The following is a 25,031-nucleotide window of genomic DNA, read 5'->3' as shown; positions in this document are numbered from 1 at the left end:
CATTCTTCCTATTTAAATCTGTTTCAAATGTTTACGACAAAAGTAAATCACTTTAATTTTCTAAATATGTTAAATATATAAAAAAAGATAGTTTATGTTAAATAAAAAAAACATAGTTTTCCAAAAGGATGTGCTATTTTAACACAATCCCAAATAGAAGAAAACAAAATATGCCAGCACAAAACAAGACATCACAACATCAAATAAACCTAAAATAAATTCACATAATCAAATGAACTTTTTTTTTTTTTTTTTAAAAGAAGAACTTTGTGCATTAACAGCATATATACCCAGTTTTGTAATTTTTCATAAACATTTTCCAGCTGTAATTAATTTGGGGAGCTCTCGGTTTCAAAGCACTTCGATTTCTTCGACCTTCTTCGAATTAGGGTTTGTAATTGAATTTATCCTCAAAATTAGCTTCATCTCAAGCTATTGAAGCTATTGTATTGACCTTGCTCTTCAATTCAGGAATCGCAGATCCAACCTAGCTGAGCTGGTCGTATATGATTGAAGATGTTTTGGAAACTCACTCTCTCTGCTTCACCTGTAAGCTTAAGCTTCGATTCACTTGTATATCATGTTTCTGTTAGCTTGTGACTTTAATCCATCGAATTCCGCATGTTTGTGATTTTGCTTGGCAACATAATTCTGTTAAATTTCACTTGTAGCTATTGCGAAAGCTTCGGTATGAGTTGTGTTACTTGAATTGATTTAGAATGACTATGAGCACTTGTTTTCAGCTCGTTTGTTTCTTAGTTAATCGAGATGTATACATTTATATATGTGCTTGTGTTGATCGTATCTGCCACGGAGGAAAATTGCATCTAATAATTTGTTTTATTTATCTGTTTGTGTTTTTTGTTTATGTGTCCGTTTCCTTATTAGACCACGTGACTTCCTTTTCGAGTTTTGATCACGGATATGCTTTTCTGTTTTACTGCAGGTTGATTCGGTGTTAGATAAGGAAAATTTTACTTTGGAAGAGCTTCTTGACGAGGATGAGATAATCCAGGAATGCAAAGCATTGAATAGCCGCCTTATTAATTTGTAATTATCTATATATTACCCACTTTATATCTTCTGAAGTTTGATATCGTACGGATGATGTTGTACTTGCTCATCAAAACACTTTTCTTTCAGTCTTCGAGAGAGAGCTCAGGTGGAACAGCTATTGCACTATATTGTCGATGAGCCTCCAGAGGATGCTGAAAGCAAACGTAGCTTGAAGTATGTGATTGTGCTTTTACTATAATATGGGCCATTTGAATAATTGCGTTACTCCGTGTTTTAGGTTAATTAGTTTACAGTAATTTTTATTTTGATCAATTTTTGTTTCCATTCTAGGTTTCCCTTCATCTCCTGTGAGGTATTCACGTGTGAAATCGATGTTATTCTTAAAACCTTAGTGGAGGAAGATGGGGTATGTATCCATCATTATTATTATTATTATATACTGTTATACTCACCAATATCGAGAAGTTAATTTTTATTACATTTTATGTTAAGTATTAAATTTTTTTAAACAATTGCAGCTAATGGATTTGCTTTTTTCATTTTTGGAACCGAGTCGTCCTCATAGTGCCTTTCTGGCAGGATATTTTAGCAAGGTTAGGCAACTATGTTTGTATTTTCATTCGGCAATGTACTATGGTTAATTTCGGCTGTACGCCTTTCTTAGCATAGTGATTTCCTTAATTGTCCTTGCCGCGCTGTAGGTTGTGACTTGTCTCATGTTGCGGAAGACGATCCCGCTAATGAATTATGTCCAAGTAAGCAAAATCTTTAAGTTACATTTGGAATAGTTGAGTTTCCATACATATCCTGCCCTCTGTATCTATTTCCCATTACAATTCAAGTTCATTTAAAATCGTTCCAGTTGTTTCGAGGAATTGCCTCAAATGGTAAAAAGTAGTACATTATGTTGGCATCATAACATATTTATGCATAAAGATTAATTCCTATATCTAAATGCACATCATATTATGTTAATAAGATGATCACGGTGTATTGAACAGTCTAGCTTGTGGTATTAATAATTAGTCAAAGAAGACAAATATCTAGCAATGCTTTCCATTACTCCCTCTGTTTCACAATACATGTCCACTTTAGAAAAAAAAAATTTGTTTCTAAATACTTGTCCACTTCAACTTTCAATGTAAGTTTATATTTCCAAAATCAACTCTCCTTCACATATTTCTAATTTATATTTCCAAGATCAACCATATTTCACGTATTATGTTCAATTAATGACTTAATACAAATCTCTCTCTCTCTCACACACACACACACACACACACACACATCAAAATTCACTTTTCTTATTATGCCTTATTTTTTGAATACTGGACATGTATTTTGAAATGGAGGGAGTACCTTTTTTTTTTTTGTTGAGAAGAATGTTATACTCATTCCACAGTGTTCAGGCCCTTAATTGACAGAGTTGTTGAACAAAAACTAAAAATGTCTTTAGACATATCGGAAATGTTTACTATATGCAACAAAAAGACTTGGGCTTATAGTCATAGTCATAACATAAGAGTGCAAATGTACGAGGAAAGAAATTGCTATAAATGATAATTTTGGTGTGCTATTACATTCAAATGACCATTATTAATAAGTAGTAGCCAATCAAATGAGTTAAATACATGAAATTTGGTGCTTAGCATGTGCCCATGGGCACACCATAGAAAAACCGATGATATATTTCTTTTCGACTATAAAAGTTGAGTTTGATACTCTTATTTATTCAGAACTGTGTAATTTGTTCTTGTAGAGTTATGTTGCAGCTTCATGTTGAGAGCTATAAAAAATGTTCATAATATCTTTTGTGTAATTTTTTGTGTCATAACTAATATATTATTATGTATTGTAAGAATTTTCATTTGTTCTACATCAATTATTAAACTATTCAGCTTTAAGGTTATAGAAATGTCTTGTGTCCTGTACATGTAGTTTTAGCATTCTCTATTTCATATATTACGACAATGTTTTATCAATTTTGTAGTTGCTGAATTTCCATTTTGTTTTACAAGTACTTTGTTTCATATGCACTTTGTTCTTTTGCAGTCACATCCAAATGTTTTTAGCCAACTCGTTGATTTGATAGGTATTACATCCATCATGGAGGTGAGCGTCTAAATTTGCATACAACTATTAACATCCGATGGTGCTTTCTTGCTTTCTTTCTTTTGTTTAATGCTATTCCCTTCTGCTGACCTTTTACACAGGTTTTGGTTCGACTTGTAGGCAGTGATGATCACATGTATCCCAATTCTTCGGATGTGATGCAGTGGCTTGCTGATAGCAATTTGCTAGAGATGATTGTTGATAAATTAAGTCCATCAGTAAGTAACTAGTCCCGTTATAAATCTGTCAATCTCAGGACATACTATTGTTGCATCCCACTCTGTAGTTCTTACATTTACCATTTCAATTAATGACGGACCTCACTGATGTTGAGAAAATGGTGAATTGTACCTACTATTCATGCTGTATCCTTCCAGTTTGGTTAATATATCAAGTTGGAGACATCCTAATGTTTGAGATTGGGGATTGCATTGTAGCTGGTTTTGAATACAGAGTGAAAAAACCTTTTCTGTGGATCCCATGAATTTAACAAATTTAACTATTATACGTTACTAAAACTTACACGTTTTTAGTGTACAAGTTCTCTCTTCTCTTCTAGGTTGCTATAGTTTAGAATAGCAGTGATCTTATCGTCTATCAAAAGAGTATAACTGTATATTGAGCACGTTTTTTTCATGCAATATCAGAATTCTAAATATGTTTTGTCATAATAATATATTTAATCATAGTGAGGATGTTTCTATTTGTGCCAAGATATCAGAATATACCTTTTTCTGAAAAATTCAGCTGACTGATGTTTCATTTATCTAGAGTCCTCCTGAAGTGCATGCTAACGCAGCTGAAACTTTATGCACTGTTACTCGGAATGTACCATCACCTTTGGCTACTAAACTTTCTAGCCCAAGGTTTGAGTTATGTTACACACACACACACACACACACTTCTGATTTCTGACTAAATACCTACTGGGCTACAGATGAAAATGAACGCAATTTTTTTGCAGTTCCGTTTCCAGAATATTCAGTCATGCACTGGAAGACTCCCAGTCAAAATCGAGCCTTGTGCACTCATTGTCTGTGTGTATCTCCTTGTTGGATCCCAGAAGATCCACAACTTCTCCCTTAATTCATTCTTTCCGGAGTCAACACGTGCACGAATCACCTGTATATGTAAACTCTGAAACTGTTGACGCTATGCTGCCGAAACTTGGTAATTTTTTATTTTTTTTTATGCAAATCAGATCATGCCTGGTATTTTGTATTAAATTATGTGTAGTCTTTTCTTCCTATTTGAGAACTTTAATAAGTTTAATTTTGTTCAGGTGACTTGTTGACACTGCTAAATGTATCATCCGACACAAAGGTTTTGCCTACTACATATGGTGAACTAAAACCTCCACTTGGCAATTATCGGTTAAAGGTGGGGAATTGTTATTGGTTGAACTTTAATGTTGGTAGTGTTTTTGTGAATTAGTGTAAATTGACAGCTTGTGTTTTTTGTTCACTGTAAGGGTGAGTTACTGCGTTTGGAATTTGTGCTGCTTATGTCGACATGTGTTGCCTGATATTGTTAATATGTAATTAGATACATCACATACTTAAAAATTTGATACTGACGCAATTCCAATTTTCGACTTCAAATTTTAGCTTTGAGATTTGCTTTTTGTTTCTTTTAAAAACAATCAATAAATTAAACACCGGAATCCAATCTCTCTAATCTATACAATAGTATTAAAGCTGAAACATTAAAAGTTTTGGTTTGTCGGTATTTGTGCCGGTGTTATGGGCCTCTTTATTTTATAATTTGTTTTAATGGGTCTTAGTTATTACAACTAAAACTTATTTCAACATCCTCATTGAAACGTATCTGTCGGACCCAAATTTTTTTTTTTGAGATGGACTTAATTATTAGAAAATTACTTAACATACCCTATAAAAATATATTAAATCAAACACGTTTATTATTTATTTAAAAGTCTATTTAAACTAATAAATACATATTAGTTTAACATATATATCTCAGCGGCATTAAATATTAAAACACATACAATAAAAGAACAATTATTGCAAGTCTCCCGTGCATCACACGGTCTATAAGCTAATATAAGTAACTTACGTGGAAGAACCTTTATTTTAAAGTGGTGTAATGCCCTTTGTCACCTTTTCTTAAGTGACACCTAATCCGTGGTTGCCTTCTTGATGGCATCTTTCGATTGAAAAAGAAAGAATTTATTCATTTATTATATGTATTTATGGGTTCCCTTTATGGTCCAATGGTCAGCTGCTGTAACTTGTTCATTAATATTTACCTTGTGTTCCAATTTTTGTTTCTAGTGTGTGTTGTTACCTTGTGTTATACTTTAATATTAAAAATCTTTGTAGAAACTTGTATTTTATTTTATCAGGCTGGTTGTGCTGTGTTTTTCTAACCATTGTTAGTGGTTTTGGAGGATGTTTGTTATCTTCAATTTGTAACCTGTGTTGGTGGTTTTGGAGGATGTTTTTTTATCTTCTTTGTCTTTGTTCTGTCCTGCATGGATACTTGCCCATTTAGATTATTCTTTTGTTGCTTTCAGTGCGTTCTTAACTATGTAATACATGCTGAAATATTTAGTACTTTTCAGCTGTGATTCTGGCATTATTAAGACTGCGCAATCTTATTGCTTTGTCAATGATATTATCTCTAATCTGTTTCTTACCTGGTCATAGATTGTGGAGTTTATTGCTCTGCTACTGAAAACTGGAAATGAAGTTGCAGAGAAGGAACTGATCGTATCAGGAACAATTAAAAGAGTTATTGATCTCTTCTTCGAGTAAGATGTTACTTTGTTTGTAAAATTGGCCCATGAACATAAGTGGGTCTGTTTTTGCTTAGAAAAAACAAAAGAAGCATGCTATAAAATAATATACAAGTCATATGTATGTTTGTTTAAGTTCTACTCTTATTCCTGCAGGTACCCTTTTAACAACGCTTTGCATCATCAAGTAGAGAGTATCATATATTCATGCTTAGAAAGCAAAAGCACAACTATTCTTGACAATCTTCTTCAAGAGTGTGATTTGGTTTCCAAAATCCTCAAAGCAGATAAAAGTGTCATTGTTTCAAATGAACCCAACCAGGTACATGCTCTATATTGGTTAATGGCTCTGTATTTGTAGTCTGTTATGCAGCCTTACTTTTTGCAATGTGATTGAAATTTGAGAATTAGACGATGTGGTAACTAAGACCATCTCCAACCAAACTTTGAAGTATACTTTTACGCCAAATTTAGTTTAAATTCATCTCCATCCAAACTCTAAAAGTTACATCAAATTTGGTGTCACACCAAAAGTCGCACCAAATTTAGAGTTTTTATAAATATTAACACTACCCTTAAACTTTTTACCTAAAACATTTTCATTTACTTTTGGATTTTATTAATTTTGTAATTTAACAATTAGATAAACTGTATAGTACAAAAAGAACCCTTTTGGTGTAAATGGGTTGGAGAGACTCTAAATTTGATGTGATTTTTACACCAAATGTGGTGTAAAAACTACAACAAATTTAGTGTAAGGGTTGGAGATGCTTTAAGCACTTCAATGGATTTACGATGTTTTGGTGCTTTTATGGCATCTGATGACTGATAATATCTTGAGAAATTGTTGTTCTTAATGGGGAATGAGTAACATATAATTTGGTTTTTTGCCTTTATATTACAGCCAACATTACCTTCTACTGGAAGACAGGCACCCCGAATGGGGAACCTTGGACACATTACTCGTATTTCCAATAAGCTTGTGCAGTTGGGGAACACAGATAGTCGGATTCAGACGCACTTACAGGTATATAGTATATTTCACAAATATATTGCTATAATGAAGAGACTTACTTGAGTTGATATTTTTTGTTACTCATGAATTTACGGCCGCACATTATGTTTTGTTGTTAAGAGAATTCGCCAAGGATTAGATATCACGTGTTACATGGTCTTATACCGCCATGGTAATTCCTTCAGCCAGCTTACTGCCTGACCAGTGACCTCCAACCTTTATTGATCATATAAATTCCGCATCAACTTTGCTTCTAGCACTTCAGACACAGAATACTTCAACTTGGTGAATATTCACTTTTAAGACTTTGATACAAAAGAAAAATTGCAAAGCTTGATTGTCGAGCTGATCTCATCCCGGATCTTCAAGAACATCTGTCAGTATCAACGTTCAAAAGGATCTCGTTGTTGCATAGCTCCGGTCGAAGTAAGGGGATCGGACGATCAATATGTTATAGGAGAAATTCTTGAAACCCAGTTGCTTTGGCATCATTTGAAATAAACCGTGACCGGAAGATCTCTCCAGGATTTAGGAATCGACACTAGCTTTTAGTGCTATATTTATATGCTTACAAATTAATAAAAAAGTTAAGAAGTAATTGTCCTTACTAGTTATCATTATTCAGCTACCGGAGTACGTCTTACCCTATCAGTGTTTGTTGCAAATGTGCCATTATTTTTTCTTAAAATATTTTGCTGGTTTAAGTCAATTCCATATTGATTATCTGATTGGCAGCCCAGGTGTTTATTTCACATTTGATCTTATCAAGTATTTTTGGAACTATAGGGAAATAGCGAATGGAAAGATTGGCAGGCTTCAGCTTTGCAGGAGCGTAATATGGTCGAGAATGTTTATCGTTGGGCTTGCGGGTATGCATCTATTTGATACTATCTGTGGCTATAAATGTTATTTATACCACTGCTAATACATGGACTCAGACAAGGGATTGATAGTTATGTGTCTTGTTCGTTCTTTCTAGATTTATTTATTTATTGACTGCAATTTGCCTAGATATTTTACTAGCTATGTCACATGGGTTCTTTTATTAGTTCAGTTGTGCTTTTTTCCATTTGCTTGAAGTGATTCATATCACTCTTGCAAGGATATGGATGCCGGAAACTTCACTTTAATTTTTTAGAACTGGCTAACTACAAAGGAGTTGCCTTGTGGAACATAAGCTTCATTACTTGGTTTAGCTGTAGGTTTGCCTTGCAATCATTGGTGTTTTTTGTGCATTTGTCAATCGGAGATCATATTTGTTTGAATGAAAAAACTGAGTACGCTTTTGTCTTCATCTCTTCCATGGCACCTTGAGACGGTTCGTATCAGAATTTTGAGTTTGCCTGTATTTTGATCATGTGTTTCTCAGTGTTACGTACTTATCAGGCTGGAAACTGAAAGTTTATAATTTATATTCCTCATTCTGGAATCTTGAGAAACACTGAAATACCTGTCATTGTGTGTCAGCCTAATCCCTTTCTCCTACCCATGAAAGTTGGTTATACATTTTATTAGCATGTGCGTTAAATTAGAGGCTTTCACTAGTTATATCGGAACGAGAGAAGACCACACGCACACACACACACAAACACATACACATACATATATATATATTTGTGTGTGTGTATAAGTATATATATATGTATGTGTATATATATATGTAGTGTATGTATATATACATATATATATATATATATATATATATATATTGCTCTCTCTTTTTCCTCTGCAGAATTTTTGATAACTTTCAATTATGCTATGTGCACAATCAACAACCTACAAACATTTTAGAGACTAACTGAGACTATTGACAACTTTTATTCAGAAGTCAGTGTATTAAACTATAGGCTTTTGAACATGAACAGGAAGTCTGTTGTGCATTAATAGTCAGTAACTTTTTATTTATTTGTTATGTATCTTCATGTCTGTTATTACCTCGGGTATATATCTTTTTTGTTGGCAATTTTTTCATCTTTTGGTATCAATACCTACTTCTTCTGTACTTTGTTTACAGTCGGCCTACTGCACTGCATGATAGGATAAGGGACAGTGATGACGAAGATGTTAATGACAGGGACTATGATGTAGCAGCTCTGGCAAATAATTTAAACCAGGCATTCAGATATGGCTTGTACGATAATGACGATGCTGAAAATGTATGTTGATAGATTTTTTCTCCCCTTCTACTCCCTCTATATGTTATATATATACAAAGCTGGTCCAGGATTTTTTTTTGCCATAAACCATTTGTGGGCACTGGGCAGTACTTAAACCTCGGATATGCAATCAGATTTTTCACGCCTGTTAGTCACAGAAGAAAAATAATTATTGGCACTTAATAGATGCGGAAGTGAATGTTCTATCCATGCCTTACAATAACTCTTGGGTTTATGGTCATTAGGTGTGGTTAGGATTTTTTTCATCCATGCACAAAAGATATCTCCTTCAGCCGGAATGTTTAATATATTTACAGATCCTGGCGATTTATTGCCTAATCAGATGGTTGGGAGATAAGCATCCTAAAATGGTCTAGGGACAAATGTTTTTCCTGGACCAGGATAAAGATCCTGTGTGTGAGTGCGTGTGTGTCTATATTAACCTTGTATGTAGATAATAAAGTTATACATTTATTTACCGATTTGATTTGCAGGGCAATGGAACTCTTGATCGCAATGACGAGGTATGTTATATTTTATGGCTTTCTTGTGCTCATTTACATCCTGTAGATAGGAGAAATTGCGTGTTTCTCACACAATGTTAATTACGAGGTTTGAACAATTGATGCAAAAACTGGAATTTTGTTGATTATTCTAATGTTTTTTTTTTTTTAATCAAGTCGGATACTTACTTCGATGATGATTCTGGTGAGGTTGTAATATCATCCCTTAGACTGGGCGATGATCAAGGAAGGTATATTTTTAAAGTAATGACAGGTTCAATTATAGAACTGTATTGGGAGTCTGTAGTAAGTTATCTGGTATATTGACATAACATTTTACCTCCATGCTCTGCAGTTTGTTTACAAATTCCAACTGGTTTGCTTTTCAAGATGATAGAATAGGTGATGCATCTTTGAGCACCTCACAAAATGAGATTTTGGATGACATTGACTTGAATGGAGCAGCAAATAATGGTGACAGCAGTAGTGATGATGAGGTGGTGGTTGGAGAAGATGAAGAATTGGCTGAAAGCATATGTGCTGCTGATACTACAACTAATCTGGACAATGTAAAGAATAATATCAATGATATTACTTCAACAAATCCTGCAGATGTGGATTCCAGGGAGGAGAAGCCTAGTTCTTTTGGTGATCCGAGCTTCTTTGACACATCAGGAAATGATGATCTATTTGGAGATAGGCCTATACCTGAATGGGTGGGATGGGGGGAGTCCTCTGATTTCCCAGTTAGTGGATCAAGTGTAAACCCTTTTGAAGATGATACGAAATCGAGTGTTGAGAGTTCTAATCCAGTTGGTGTAGTTCCTACACCTGTCAGTTCCACATCTGGCGGAGGATCTCTAGCAAATGGCATCTCAAATTTTGGTGAAGGATCAGTAGGGCATTTGAGCCATAGGGCGCCTTCTCTCTCTGGAGAAGATGTGGAATATGTAGGGGTTGAATTGGAAGGTACAGAGAAAGCAATGGATCAGGCTCTCAAAGAGGGCATTGTTGGCGAAGCTGGGCCATTGAAAAGGAACATTGGCCCAAAGCTGGCGGAGAAGGAAACTTCAGATGAGAAAGATGCTGGGTTGGATGAGTTCAATGATGCAAACTACTGGAGAGTTGAACCAGAGGCTACAATATTGGAGTAGATGGATTAGTTGTGGCTGGTGATTAAACCCCACAGAGAAAGAGGGGCACTTCTTTCTCGCTACATTGGGTTGCCCCATCTTGGTGCCGAAAGTTTTATAACAAAAGGGTTCTGCCATTTAAGTATACTGGTGCAATAGCTTGTACAAATTATAGTTCTTTTCTGTAATTGGATCAACTAGTTATAGGAAGTGATAGAGTTTGATTCTGGTTCTTTACTGTCTTGGTGCTGTACTATTATAGAGGTTCTAGTATACAGTCTGCTCTGTAAGTTTTAAGCATTTGCCTGTAAAAGTCTTGTTTAAATTTGGTAGATATGGAAGCTATTGGCTTGGTTATTGGGAGACATCTTGTTTGTTAAAGTAAGTTTAAGCTAAACGTAAAATGGCTATAGTCTTTGCTATTCCGTAGCACCAAAAAAGTATTTTTGTTGTTAAAATAGGGCTTGCACTCTGATGCTAGTTCTACTTTACAACCTAATGAATTCAATTTTAGCCAACATTTTGTCCCACTCCATTTTCATTTAAAGTGAATCTTTGTATTTTATTTCTAGTTAATTTAAAGATAGTTATATATTCTCGGCAAAAAAAAAAAAAGATAGTTATATATTTATGATCATAAATATAAAACCAACTTTTGATGACCAGTATCAAAACATAAATAATAAAACAAGTGTTAAGAGTAGAAATAAGATAATCATTTTATAATTTTTTTTGATATTAATATATATCTTGAGTTCTAATATAAAAATATTTTTGATGATTTGGTGATAATAAAATTAGAAAACAGTTTTTTTTTATAAAAAATATGGAGGACTTTCTAGCAACTCAAGTGTTACCGGTAAAACACTACTTTTAAATTTATTAAATAATTTTTCTATCTATATTTTTCAGTAATTTACACGAATCTTTCACCGGATATTGCACATAATTTATTTATTTATTTTGTCATAAGATTGCACATAATTTTATTTTTTTTGTCATAAGATTGCACATAATTTTTGATCTTGGAATAGGGCGGGAGTTTCCAAGAAAATAGCCTCCCTGCTCTTTGAGAGATAAGGGACATGGTCCGCGTCCATTTTATCCTCGCGGATCTGTAAGCGGCATATATGGTTATGTTTGGTTTGGTTATAAGAGATTGCACAAAGATTTGTTGCCCCCATTACCACATTACTGAACTTTCAGATCATGAATGGGACACGAACCTGTCTTCACAGGAATTGTTGAATTTGAACTTGAACTTGCTGATATTTTGTTTCATGGAGAACCCGCAAAGAACAAGAAGCAGGCGCCAAAAAATGCAGCAGCTTTGGCATCTTGGTCGTCTCTAAAACAACGTAACTGGCAAAGATTATACAGTGATGATAAGTAATGACACAATCCAACGTTTGCGGCTTTGGTTTGGCCATGCTTATATTATTTCCCAGTCAGAACCACTTGTCAAAAGGTAAATAAAAAATAAACAGTGTTCCTTTAGTTAACGGATACACCAAGAAAGTGTACAAGAAAACATCATTCTTTCTGTTTGAATCTGTTTTCAAATGTTTTCAAGAAAATAAATCACTTTAACTTTATATTAAATATAAAAATAATAATTTATATTTACAAAAAAATAATTTTCCAAAAGGATGTGCTACTTTACCACAATCCCGAAAAGAAAAAAACAAAATATGCCAGCACAAAACATGAAAACCCTCATCATCACAACACCAAATAAACTTAAAAAAAAAAAAACAACTGTGACACATATACATTAACGGTATATACCCAGTTTTTCATTCACAGTTTCCAGCTGTAATTAATTTGGGGAACTCTCGGTTTCACAGAACTTCGATTTTTTCGATCTTCTTCAAAATAGGGTTTGTAATTGAATTTATCCTCAAAATTAGCTTCATCTCAAGCTATTGATGCTATTGTATTGACCTAGTTCTTCAATATAGGAATCGCAGATCCAACCTAGCTGAGCTGGTCGTATATGATTAAAGATGTTTTGGAAACTCACTCTCTCTGCTTCGCCCGTAAGCTTAAAGCTTTGATTTCACTTGTATATCATGTTTCTGTTAGCTTATGACTTTAATTCATCGAATTCGGCATGTTTGTGATTTTGCTTGGCAACAGAATTCGTTAAATTTCACATGTAGCCATCGTAAAAGCTTCAGTAGGAGTTGTGTTACTTGAATTGAGTCAGAATGACTATGAGCACTTGTTTTCAGCTCGTTTGTTTCTTAGTTATATATGTGCTTGTTTTGATCGTATCTGCCACGGAGGAAAATCGTATCTAATAACTTGTTTTATTTGTATCTGTTTGTGTTTTTTGTTTATGTGTCGGTTTCCTTATTAGACCACGTGGCTTGCTTTTCGAGTTTTGATCATGGATATGCTTTTCTATATTATTGAAGGTTGACTCGGTGTTAGATAAGGAAAATTTTACTTTGGAAGAGCTTCTTGACGAGGATGAGATAATCCAGGAATGCAAAGCATTGAATAGCCGCCTTATTAATTTGTAATTATCTATATATTACCCACTTTATATCTTCCGAAGTTTGATATCGCACGGATGATGTTGTACTTGCTCATCAAAACACTTTTCTTTCAGTCTTCGAGAGAGAGCTCAGGTGGAACAGCTCTTGCACTATATTGTCGATGAGCCTCCAGAGGATGCTGAAAGCAAACGTAGCTTGAAGTATGTGATTGTGCTTTACTATAAAATGGGCCATTTAAATAAATGTGTTACTCCGTGTTTTAGGTTAAGTAGTTTACAGTAATTTCTATTTTGGTCAATTTTTGTCTCCATTCTAGGTTTCCCTTCATCTCCTGTGAGGTATTCACGTGTGAAATCGATGTTATTCTTAAAACCTTAGTGGAGGAAGAAGGGGTATGTATCCATTATTATTATATTCTGTTTTACTCACCAATATCAAGAAGTTAATTTCTATGACGTTATACGTTATGTATTAATTTATTTTTTTTAAAACAATTGCAGCTAATGGATTTGCTCTTTTCATTTTTGGAACCGACTCGTCCTCATAGTGCCTTTCTGGCAGGATATTTTAGCAAGGTTAGGCACCTATGTTTCTATTTTTATTCTGCAATGTACTATGGTTAATTTTGGCCGTACACCTTTCTCAGCATAGTGATTTTCTTCATTGTCCTTTCCGCGCTGTAGGTTGTGACTTGTCTCATGTTGCGGAAGGCGATCCCGCTAATAAATTATGTCCAAGTAAGAAAAATCTTTAAGTTACATATGCAATGATTGAGTTTCCACACATATCCTGCTTTCTGTATCTATTTCCCTTTAAAAATTCAACTTTGTTTAAAATTGTTCTAGTTGTTTTGAGGAATTGCCTCATGCTAAAAAGTAGTACATTATGTTGGCATCATAACATAATTTATGCATAATGATCAATTCTTATATGTATAATGCACATCATATTTAGTTATTAATCTGACAACTATTTATAGAACAGTCTACCTTGTAGTATTAATTATGAGCCAAAGAAGGCAAATATCTAGCAATGCTTTCTATTACTTCTTTTTTAGAAGAATGTAATTATTTTTTGAATTTGCCAAAACACCTATGTATAAATGCCCAGCTTTGTCTCTCATTCCACAGTGTTCAGGCCTTCAATTGACAAAGTCGTTGAATAAAAACTAATAATGTTTTTAGACTTATCTGAAATGTCTACTATATGCAATTATAAAGCTTAGCCTTAAAGTCATAACATTGGATTGCAAATGTTTGAGGAAAGAAATGCTATGAAAAATTATTTTTAGTGCGCTATTACATTAGAATCAAATGGGCCCATCGATTTTAGCACGAAATATGCTACTTCCTGCCTGGGAAGCACAATTATGTTGGCTGTATTTTGCTTTTTGACTATTAAAGTTGAGTTTGATACTCTTGTTAATTTATAACCGTGTAAATTTTTCTTGTAGAGAAGAGTTGCAGCTTCCTGTTGATAGCTATGAAAACATTCTGATGATATCTTTTATGTAAATTTAGTTTCCTTGTGTCATATAATATATTATGTAACAGTATTCTCATTTGTTCTACATCAATTACTGAACTATTAAGCTTTAAGGTTGTAGAATTGACTTGTGTCATATACTTTTAGCATTTCCTATTTCATATATCAGGAAAATGTATTATCAATTATGTAGTTACTGAATTTCCATTTTGTTGTACGAGTACTTTGTTTCACTCACACTTTGTTCTTTTGCAGTCACATCAGAATGTTTTTAGCCAACTCGTTGATTTGATAGGTATTACATCCATCATGGAGGTGAGCGTCTAAATTTGCATGCAACTATTAATATGAGATGGTGCTTTTCTTGCTTTCTTTCATTTGTTTGATGCTTTTCCCTTTTGCTGAACTTTTACACAGGTTTTGGTTCGACTTGTAGGCAGTGATGATCACATGTATCCCAATTCTTCGGATGTAATGCAATGGCTTGCTGAGAGCAATTTGCTAGAGATGATTGTTGATAAATTGAGTCCATCAGTAAGTAACTAGTTCCATTATAAATTTGTCAATCACAGGACATACTATTGTTGCATCCCACTCTATAATTGTTACATTTACTATCTCTGTTAATGACGGACGTCAGTAATGTTGAGAAAATGGTGAATTATACCTTCTATTCATGCTGTACCCTTCCAGTTTGGTTAATATATCAAGTTGGAGACATCCTTATGTATGTTTGAGATTGGGGATAGCATTGTAGCTGGTTTTGAATACGAAGTGAACCTCTTCTGTGGATCCCATAGATTTGAAGAGTCTAACCATTATATGTTACTAAAACTTGCACGTATTTGTTCTTTCTTCTCTACTAGGTTGCTTTAGTTTAAATAGCAGTGTTCTTATCATCTATCAGAAGAGTATTAACTGTATATTGAGCACATTTTTTTCATGCAATATCTAAATTCTAAATATGTTTTTCATGATAAAAGATTTAATCATAGTGAGGATGTTTCTATTTGTGCCAAGACATCAGAATACACAATTTTCTGAAAAATGCAGCAGACTGATTTTTCATTTATCCAGAGTCCTCCGGAAGTGCATGCTAACGCAGCAGAAACTTTGTGTACTGTTACTCGGAATGCACCATCGCCTTTGGCTACTAAACTCTCTAGCCCAAGGTTTGAGCTGTGTTATATATTTTATCCAGAATATATACGTCTGATTTCAAACCAAACACCTACTGGGCTACAGATATAAATGTATGCTATCTTTTTGCAGTTCCGTTTCCAGAATATTTAGTCATGCACTGGAAGACTCGCAGTCAAAATCGAGCCTTGTCCACTCACTGTCTGTGTGCATCTCCTTATTGGATCCCAGAAGATCAGTAACTTCTCCCTTTATTCATTCTTTCCGGAGTCAACGCATGCACGAATCACCTGTATATGTTAACTCTGAAACTGTTGACGCTATGCTGCCGAAACTTGGTAAATTTATGTTTATTTTGTATGCAAATCAGATCATGCTTGGTATTTTGTATTAAATTTGGTGTAGTCTTGTCTTCCTATTTAAGAACTTTAATTAGTTTGATTTCGTTCAGGTGACTTGTTGAAGCTACTAAATGTATCATCCGACGCAAAGGTTTTGCCTACTACATATGGTGAACTAAGACCTCCACTCGGCAAGTATCGGTTAAAGGTGGGGAACCATTATTGATTGAAATTTAATGTTGGTAGTGTTTTTGTGACTCAGTGTAAATTGATAGCTTGAGTTTTTAATTCACTGAAAGGGGAGTTACCGAGTTTGTGCTGCTTAGGTACGACTTGTGTCACCATAAAAAGCTAATTTTAAAATATATGATTAGATAGCATCAAATACTTGAAAAGTTGATACTGAAGCAATCCCAATTTTTGACTTTAAGTTTTGGCTTTGAGAGTTTGCTTTTTGTTTTTTTAAAACAATAGATAATCAAACACTGGAGTCTAATCTTTCTAATTTTATACTATACCATTGGAGCCGAAATATTAAAAGTTTTGGTTTGTCGGTATTTGGTCCTGTTTGTGGGCCTCTTCATTTTATAACATGTTTTATTGTGTCTTTTTCATTACAACTTAAACATATTTCAACATTCTCAATAAAACATATCTCTCGGCCCTATTTATTTATAATTTTTTTGACGGACTTAATTATAGAAACGTACTCCTTCCGTCCCACCAGGATGTTTACGTTCACTGTTTGCACGCATTTTGAGGCTCTTATAAAGTATAGTTCAATAATGTTTTTTTTAATTTTTCTTTTTCTGAATAAAAGTTTAAACGTCAAACTTTTTTCCAAGATTTTCTTAAAAAATAAATATATAATATAAGTATACTTTTTAGGAGCATTAAAATGCGTGCCAAAAAGTAACGTAAAGAACCTGGTGGGACGGAGGGAGTATTCAATATACCCAATAATAATTTATATTAACCCAAATTTTTTTTTTAAATAAATTTAAAAAACTATTTTAATGAAAAGACTCATATTAATTTTGACATAGATATCATTGAAACAAAATTAAATATTAAAACACGTGCAATAAAAGAACAAATATTGTGTGTATCCCCATGCAAGTAATTTATGCGGAAGAAACTTGGTTTTGAAGTGGTGGAATGCCCTTTGTCACCTTTTCTTAAGTGACAGCTAATCCGTGGTTGCCTTCTTGATGTCTTCTTTCGATTGAAAAAATAAAAAATCTATTCATTTCTTATATGAATTTTGTTAGTTGGTTCCTTTTTTTGGCCCAAAGGTCAGGTTCTGTAACTTGTCCACTAATCTTTACTTTGCCTTCCATTTTTTGTTTCTCATGTGTTTTGTTATCTTGTGTTGCATTTTTATTTTAAAATCTTTGAGAAACATGTATTTTATTTTTACCAGGCTGCTTGTGGTGTGTCTTTCTAACCTTTGTTAGTGGTTTTGGAGGATGTTTGTTATCTTCAATTTACAACCTGTTGGTGGTTTTGGAGCATGTAAACATGTATGCTTTTTCAGTGTGTGTTTAACTATGTGATACATGCTGAAATATTTAGTACCTTTCAGCTGTGATTCTGGAAATATTAAGACTACGCAATCTTATTTCTTTGTCAATGATATTATCTGTAATCAGTGTGTTACCTGGTCTTAGATTGTGGAGTTTATTGCTCTGCTACTGAAGACTGGAAATGAAGTTGCAGAGAAGGAATTGATCGTGTCAGGAACAATTAAAAGAGTTATTGATCTCTTCTTTGAGTAAGATGTTACTTCGTTCATAAAATTGGCCTATGAATATAAGTGGGTCTGTTTTTGCTTAAAAAACAGAAGAACAATGCTATAAAATAATATACAAATTGTATGTATGTTTGTTTAAGTTCCACTCTTATTCCTACAGGTACCCCTTTAACAACGCCTTGCATCATCAAGTAGAGAGTATCATATATTCATGCTTAGAAAGCAAACACACAACTATTCTTGACAATCTTCTTCAAGAGTGTGATTTGGTTTCCCAAATCCTCAAAGCAGATAGAAGTGTCATTGTTTCAGATGAACCAAACCAGGTACATGCGCTATATTGGTTTATGGCTCTTTATTAGTAGTCTGTTTTGCAGCCTTACTTTTGGTAATGTAATTGAATTCTGAGTATTAAAGTTGTGGAAACTAAAACCATCTCCAACCAAACTCCAAAAGTGTACTTTTACATAAAATTTGGTTTAAATTCATCTCCAACCAAACTCTGTAAGTTCCACCAAATTTGGTGTCACACCAAAAATCACACCAACTTAGAGCTTTATAAATATTAACACTACCCTTATACTACTTACCTCAAACAATTTCATTTCCATTAATGTCCAACAATTTTTATTAATTTCACTTTAACAATAAAACAACCTATATTGTACAAAAAAGAGTCCTTCTGACGTAACCTTTGGTGTAAATGGGTTGGAGAGACTCTGAGCACTTTTGAGGGATTTACGATGTTTTGGTGCCTTTTATGGCATCTGATGACTGAGTATCTAGAGAATTTGTTGTTCTTATAAATGTGGAATGATTAACATATAATATTTTTTTTTGCCTTTATATAACAGCCAACATTAGCTTCTACTGGAAGACAGGCACCACGGATTGGGAACCTTGGACACATTACTCGCATTGCCAATAAGCTTGTGCAGTTGGGGAACACAGATAGCCAGATTCAGAAGCACTTACAGGTATATAGTGTATTTCATTTTCACACATATATTGCTATATTGAAGAGACTGACTCGAGTCTATATTGTTCATTACTCATGAATTTACGGCCAGGCATTACTTTTATTGGATGATTCAGGCATCATATTTGCATGTTTGTTGTTAAGAGAATTCGCCAAGGATTAGAAATCATGTGTTACATAGTCTTATACCAGCATGGTAATTCCTTCCGCCAACTTACTGCCTGACCAGTGACCTCCAGCTTTTATTGATCAATTAGATTCCACATCAACTTTGCTTCTAGCACTTTAGAAACAAAATTTCGTAAACCGCAATGGAGGCAGATTGTTTTAACTCGGTGAATATTCACTTTTTTTTTTTTTGAAAGAGGTGAATATTCACTTTTAAGACTTCGAAACAACAGAAAATTGCAAAACCTGATTGTCTAGCTGATCTCATCCAAGGATCTTCAATAACATCTGGCAGTATCAACATTCAAGAGGAATCTCATTGTTGCATAGCTCTGGTCAAATTAAGGGGATCGGACATTCAATATGTTACCAGTTGCTTTGGCATTATCTGAAATAAACCGTGACCAGAAGGTCTCTCCTCTAGGATCTAGGAATTGACACTGGCTTTTGGTGCTATATTTATATGCTTACAAGTAAATAAAAATTTAAGAAGTAATTGTCCTTAACAATTACCATTATTTTGCTACCAGAGTATGTCTTACTCTATCAGTGTTTTTCGCAAATGTGCAATTTAATCTTCTTAGATACTTTGCTGGTTTAAGCAAATTTCATATTGATTATCTGATTAGCAGCCCAGGTGTTTATTTGGACCTTTGATCTTATCAAGTGTTTTTGGAAACTATACAGGAAAATAGCGAATGGGAAGATTGGCAGGCTTCAGCTTTGCAGGAGCGTAATATGGTCGAGAATGTATATCGTTGGGCTTGCGGGTATGCGTCTATTTGATACTATCTGTGGCTATAAATGTAATTATAACACTGGTAATACATGGACTCAGACAAGGATGGATAGTGAATGGGTCTTGCCCGTTCTTTCTAAAATTATTTATTTATTTATTAATTGATTGCGATTTGCCTAAATAGTTTACTAGCTATATCATACTCCTATTCACATAGAAGTAATTCATGATATTGGCTGATTACTGAAATTGATATTAAACATAATTAATTAGAATTAACCACAATGAATCAAATCACTGTGAAATCATGGCAATATTACAGTGCAAACATGACTTCCCATTAAGCCCTAGAAACTACTACTCGCTAATATTTAAACAATTAAAACAACTAAGGTAATAAAAATATATAATTTAACTGACAAGAAAAGAGAAGAAAACCTTTAACTTTCAGATTTGTCAATGTAAGAAAAACTATGGTTCCTCCATGAGTCTCTCTCTAACCATAACTATATCTCTAATCTAAGAGTATACAATGATAATAAAATCTCATCCTCTCTCTAATAATAAAAGTATTTTTAATGTTTTTAGATATATTTACAAATAAACTCCAAAACCAAGTAGGATTCTTATCAAAATTCGAAGCTTTCTTTGCACATCAGTTTACGGGCTTTTCTGGTTTGATTTTGCTTCTTGGGCTGTCTCTAAATTAAAGAAAATTTCGTAAGCTTTGCGTAGACTGTAAGATCGTCCAAATCCGACATCTAGAACAAAAGATATGGCCCAAATAGTGTAGAAATCGCGTATAGCCCAATCAATCCGAATTTCCATAGAATTTAGCTCCAAAATAGCTATTGTTCTTCAAATCCTTCTCAACTTAGGAATTCTTTATTCCCTACAATAAAACATGAAAATATATTAAATAAAAATCCAAATCGGTGCAAAATACAATTAAATATGGGAATAAAATCATATAAAACATGTATAAAAATATATTTTATTATATATTACATGGATTCTTCATTAGTTCAGTTGTGCTTTTTTCCATTTTCTTGAAGTGATTCATATCACTCTTACAAGGATATAGATGCCGGAAACTTCATTTTTATTTGTTAGGACTGGCCAACTACAAAGGAGTTACCTTGTGGAACATCTGCAGTTCATGTGTTTATCTAGATGCTTCATCCAATTTTTTGCAACTGTTGAGAGTACTAGACCTCTTCATGTTGGTTCAAAGCTATTGGTAGGATAAGACTTATATTTAAAGGATTTATGATTAAACATTTGCATGATGGCAATACTCCCTGCAAACCTTTAGGAAGACCCTTTGAAGAAATAAATCTTCTCTACCCTCTAGTGCCTGTGCTATTTAAGAGTCACAGCTTCATTACTTGATTTGGCTGTAGGTTTGCCTTAAAATCATCAGTGTTTTTTGTGCATTTGTCAATCGAAGATCATATATGTTTGATGGAAAAAACTGAGTATGCTTTTGATTCTTATCTTTTCCGTTGCACCTTGAGACAGTTCGTATCAGAATTTCGAGTTTTCTTGTATATTGATCATGTGTTTCTTAGTGTTACATACTTATCAGGCTGGAAACTGTATGTTTATAATTATATTCCTTATTCTGTACTTTTGAAAAAAGTGAAACACCTGTCATTGTGTGTCAGCCTAAGCCGTTTCTCCTACCCATGAAAGTTGGTTATACATATTATTAGCATGGGAGTTGAATTATAGGCTTTCACTAGTTATATTAGAATGAGAATAAAAATATTTATATATTTTTCTCTGCAGAATTTGTGATAATGTTCAATTATGCTATGTTCACAATCAACAACCTACAAATGTTTAAGAGATTAACTAAGACTATTAACAAATTTTATTGAGAAGTCAATGTATTATATTATAGGGTTTTGAACAGAAACAGGAAGTCTGGTGTGCATTAATAATCAGCAACTTTTGTGTTTCTTATGTATATGCATGTCTGTTATTAGCACGTGTGTATATCTTTTTTGTTGGCAAGTTTTTCATCTACTGGTATCAATACCTCTTTTTTTTTGTACTTTGTTTACAGTCGGCCTACTGCACTGCATGATAGGGTAAGGGACAGTGATGACGAAGATGTTCATGACAGGGACTATGATGTAGCAGCTCTCGCAAATAATTTAAACCAGGCATTTAGATATGGCATGTACGATAATGACGGTGCTGAAAATGTATGCAGATAGATGGTTTTTTCCCTTCTATTCTCTCTATATATTTTATGTATACGAAGCTGGTCCAGGAATTGTTTTTGCCATGAACCATGGGGGCAGTACTTAGACCTCAGATATTTAATCAGATTTTCCATGCCTATTAGTCACAGAAGCTAAATAATTATCGGCACTTAATAGACGCTAAAGTGAATGTTCTATCCATGCCATATAATGAGTCTTTGGTTTATGGTCATTAGGCGCGGTTAAGATTTTTTTTCATCCATGCACAAAAGATGTCTAGTTCAGCCAGAATGTTTAACATCCTAGCGATTTATTGCCTAATCAGTTCGCTGGGAGATCAGCATCCTCAAATGGTCTGGGGACATATGTTCATACTGGACCTGAATAAAGATGTGTGTGTGTGTGTGTGTGTGTGTGTGTGTTTCCGTGTGTCTATATTTCCCTTAGTATGTAGATAATAAAATTATACATTTATTTGCCATTATGATTTGCAGGGCCTTGGAACTCTTGATCGCAATGACGAGGTATGTTATATTTTATGGCTTTCTTGTGCTCGTATACCTCCCACAGATGGGAGAACTTGTGTGTTTCTCCACACATGATTGTAATCACGAGGTTTGAACAATTAACACATACCAGAATTTTGCTGATTATTCTAATGATGTTTCTTTTTTATCAAGTCGGATACTTACTTTGATGATGATTCTGGTGAGGTTGTAATATCATCCATTAGACTGGGCGATGATCAAGGAAGGTATATTTTTGAAGTAATGATAGGGTCTACTATAGAGCTGTATTGGGTATTGATATAACCTTTTACCTCCATGCTCTGCAGTTTGTTTACGAATTCCAACTGGTTTGCTTTTCAAGATGATAGAATAGGTGATACATCTTTGAGCACCTCAAAAAATGAGATCTTGGATGACATTGACTTGAATGGAGCAGCAAATAATGGTGACAGTAGTGATGATGAGGTGGTGGTCGGAGAGGATGAAGAATTGGCTGAAAGCATAAGTGCTGCTAATAATACAACTAATCTGGACAATGTGAAGAATTATATCAATGATATTACTTCTACAAATTCTGCAGATGTGGATCCCAAGGAGGAGAAGCCTAGTTCTTTTGGTGATCCGAGCTTCTTTGAGACATCAGGCAATGATGATCTATTTGGAGATAGGCCTATACCTGAATGGGTGGGATGGGGAGACTCCTCTGATTTCCCAGTTGGTGGATCAAGTGTAAACCCCTTTGAAGACTATACAAAGAATGTTGAAAGTGCTAGTGCGGTTGATGTAGTTCCGACGCCTGTCAGTTCTACATCTGGAGGAGGATCTCTAGCAAATGGCATCTCAAATTTTGGTGAAGGATCTGTAGGACCTGATTTGAGCCAAAGGGCGCCTTCTCTCTTTGAAGAAGATGTCGAATTTGTAGGGGTTGAATTAGAGGGTACAGAGAAAGCAATGGAGCAGGCTCTCAAAGAGGGTATTGTTGGTGAAGCTGGGCCATTGAAAAGGAACATTGGCCCAAAGCTGGCGGAGAAGGAAATTTCAGATGAAAAAGATGCTGGATTGGATGAGTTCAATGATGCAAACTACTGGAGAGTTGAACCAGAGGTTACAGTATTAGAATAAATCGGTTGGTTGTGTCTGGTGATTAAAACCCCACATAGAAAGAAAGAGGGGCACTTCTCTCTCAGTACATTGGTCTAAACTTAGGGTTGCCCCATCTTGCTGCTGAAAGTTTGATAACTAAAGGGTTCTTCCATTAAATTATTCTTATGCAATAGCTTGTACAAATTATAGTTCTTTTCTGTAATTGGATTAACGAGTTATAGGAAGTGCTAGAGTTTGATTATGATTCTTTACTGTCTCGGTACTAGACTATTATAGAGGTTAGTACACAGTCTGCTTTGTAAGCATTTGTCTGTAAATGTCTTGTTTAAATTTGGTAGATATGGAAGCTATCGGCTTCGTTGTTGTGAAACATCTTGTTTGTTAGAACAAAATCCATTGTTAAATGTAGAATGACTGCAGTCGTCTCTCTGTTATAGCACCAAAAAGTGAAGTTTTTTGTATTAAAATAGTGCTTGTACTCCAATGCTAGTTCTATTTGACAACTTAGAATTTTCAAATTTAACTAATCTTTTGTCCAACCCATTCATTTTCATTCAAAATCACCTCTTTGTGTTCCTTTTTTAGTTGATTTACACGTATGTAGTTGATTTATGATATGGTGTGGATAGATATAGCTATCTGTGCTCAAATCATATGTAAACTTTTCTTATCAAATTTTCTCTAACCGAGAAAATCATTCATATATTATTATTTTAATTCGGTATTGACGGTAATCAGAATTGATGAGAAAATAAGGAAGGGACGTTTACGTTGGTATGGACATGTTCGGCGTAAATGTAACTCAGCACCGGTTCGGAGAGTAGAACACATATTGGTTCTGGGCAAGAGAAAGAGGGGTCGGCCTCGTCGGACATGGGCTGATCAATTAAGTTTGGACATGAGAGCCTTAAATCTCACGGGTGATATGACATTAGATAAGAATGATTGGAGACGGCGTATTAGAGTGATTGAGACTAGGGTTCGTGGCTCACAGAGATTATGAGGGTTATGGTGTTATGTTTTAAGGGAAGGGTTCAGCTCATTCATTACCAGATACATTCGTGCCAATCAAAACCGTTTGGATAAGTCCCATGTGAAGAAGGCCATGGGCTAAGGCATTATATTTTTATTATAGCACACACTTTTTTATTTGTTGTGCACTAAGCCGGGGGTCTTCACGGAAACAGCCTCTCTACTTTAAGGGTACGGGCATGGTTGCGTACATATTACCCTCCTCAGACCCTGCTCTAAGTGGTCTAAGCGGGATATACTGAGTATGTTTGGTTTGGTTTGATTTGGTTAGTTATTATTATAGAATTAATTGATTAATCAAATCTGGAGATATTAGAATAATAATATAATAATTTTTAATCAATTAAATTTACTATTTTAATTATTATTA

The 25,031-nt window shown here is 34.2% G+C and overlaps 2 protein-coding genes across 4 annotated transcripts; both read left to right on the top strand.

The window, feature by feature from the left end:
• Positions 1-224: 224 nt before the first annotated feature.
• Positions 225-11,061, top strand: LOC108223197 (uncharacterized). 2 transcript variants are annotated; one of them, XM_017397325.2, is made up of 20 exons: positions 225-390; positions 472-549; positions 947-1,050; positions 1,144-1,230; positions 1,348-1,423; positions 1,536-1,610; positions 1,719-1,772; positions 3,070-3,129; positions 3,231-3,347; positions 3,901-3,995; positions 4,094-4,299; positions 4,412-4,509; positions 5,799-5,902; positions 6,044-6,209; positions 6,792-6,914; positions 7,689-7,771; positions 8,917-9,058; positions 9,553-9,582; positions 9,739-9,812; positions 9,917-11,061. In XM_017397325.2, the coding sequence occupies exons 2-20, from the start codon at positions 517-519 to the stop codon at positions 10,713-10,715; spliced, it is 2,526 nt and encodes an 841-aa protein (XP_017252814.1). In that variant the 5' UTR covers positions 225-390; positions 472-516; the 3' UTR covers positions 10,716-11,061. The 2 variants fall into 2 exon arrangements, with proteins under 2 accessions (XP_017252814.1, XP_063949194.1); XM_064093124.1 differs by lacking the exon at positions 225-390 and having other exon boundaries at positions 397-549.
• A 1,372-nt stretch (positions 11,062-12,433) lies between these two features.
• Positions 12,434-24,065, top strand: LOC108223218 (uncharacterized). Of its 2 annotated transcripts, none has more exons than XM_017397355.2 (20): positions 12,434-12,574; positions 12,656-12,733; positions 13,115-13,218; positions 13,312-13,398; positions 13,515-13,590; positions 13,699-13,773; positions 13,882-13,935; positions 14,939-14,998; positions 15,101-15,217; positions 15,761-15,855; positions 15,956-16,161; positions 16,275-16,372; positions 17,835-17,938; positions 18,078-18,243; positions 18,772-18,894; positions 19,752-19,834; positions 21,875-22,016; positions 22,511-22,540; positions 22,697-22,770; positions 22,852-24,065. In XM_017397355.2, the coding sequence occupies exons 2-20, from the start codon at positions 12,701-12,703 to the stop codon at positions 23,645-23,647; spliced, it is 2,523 nt and encodes an 840-aa protein (XP_017252844.1). In that variant the 5' UTR covers positions 12,434-12,574; positions 12,656-12,700; the 3' UTR covers positions 23,648-24,065. The 2 variants fall into 2 exon arrangements, with proteins under 2 accessions (XP_017252844.1, XP_063949193.1); XM_064093123.1 differs by having other exon boundaries at positions 15,740-15,855.
• Positions 24,066-25,031: the final 966 nt, after the last annotated feature.

Source organism: Daucus carota, chromosome 5 (genome assembly GCF_001625215.2).
Source record: "Daucus carota subsp. sativus chromosome 5, DH1 v3.0, whole genome shotgun sequence".
Lineage (NCBI taxonomy): Eukaryota > Viridiplantae > Streptophyta > Magnoliopsida > Apiales > Apiaceae > Daucus > Daucus carota.
The sequence above is the reverse complement of the archived record's forward strand: the minus strand, read 5'-3'. Positions and strand labels throughout refer to the sequence as shown.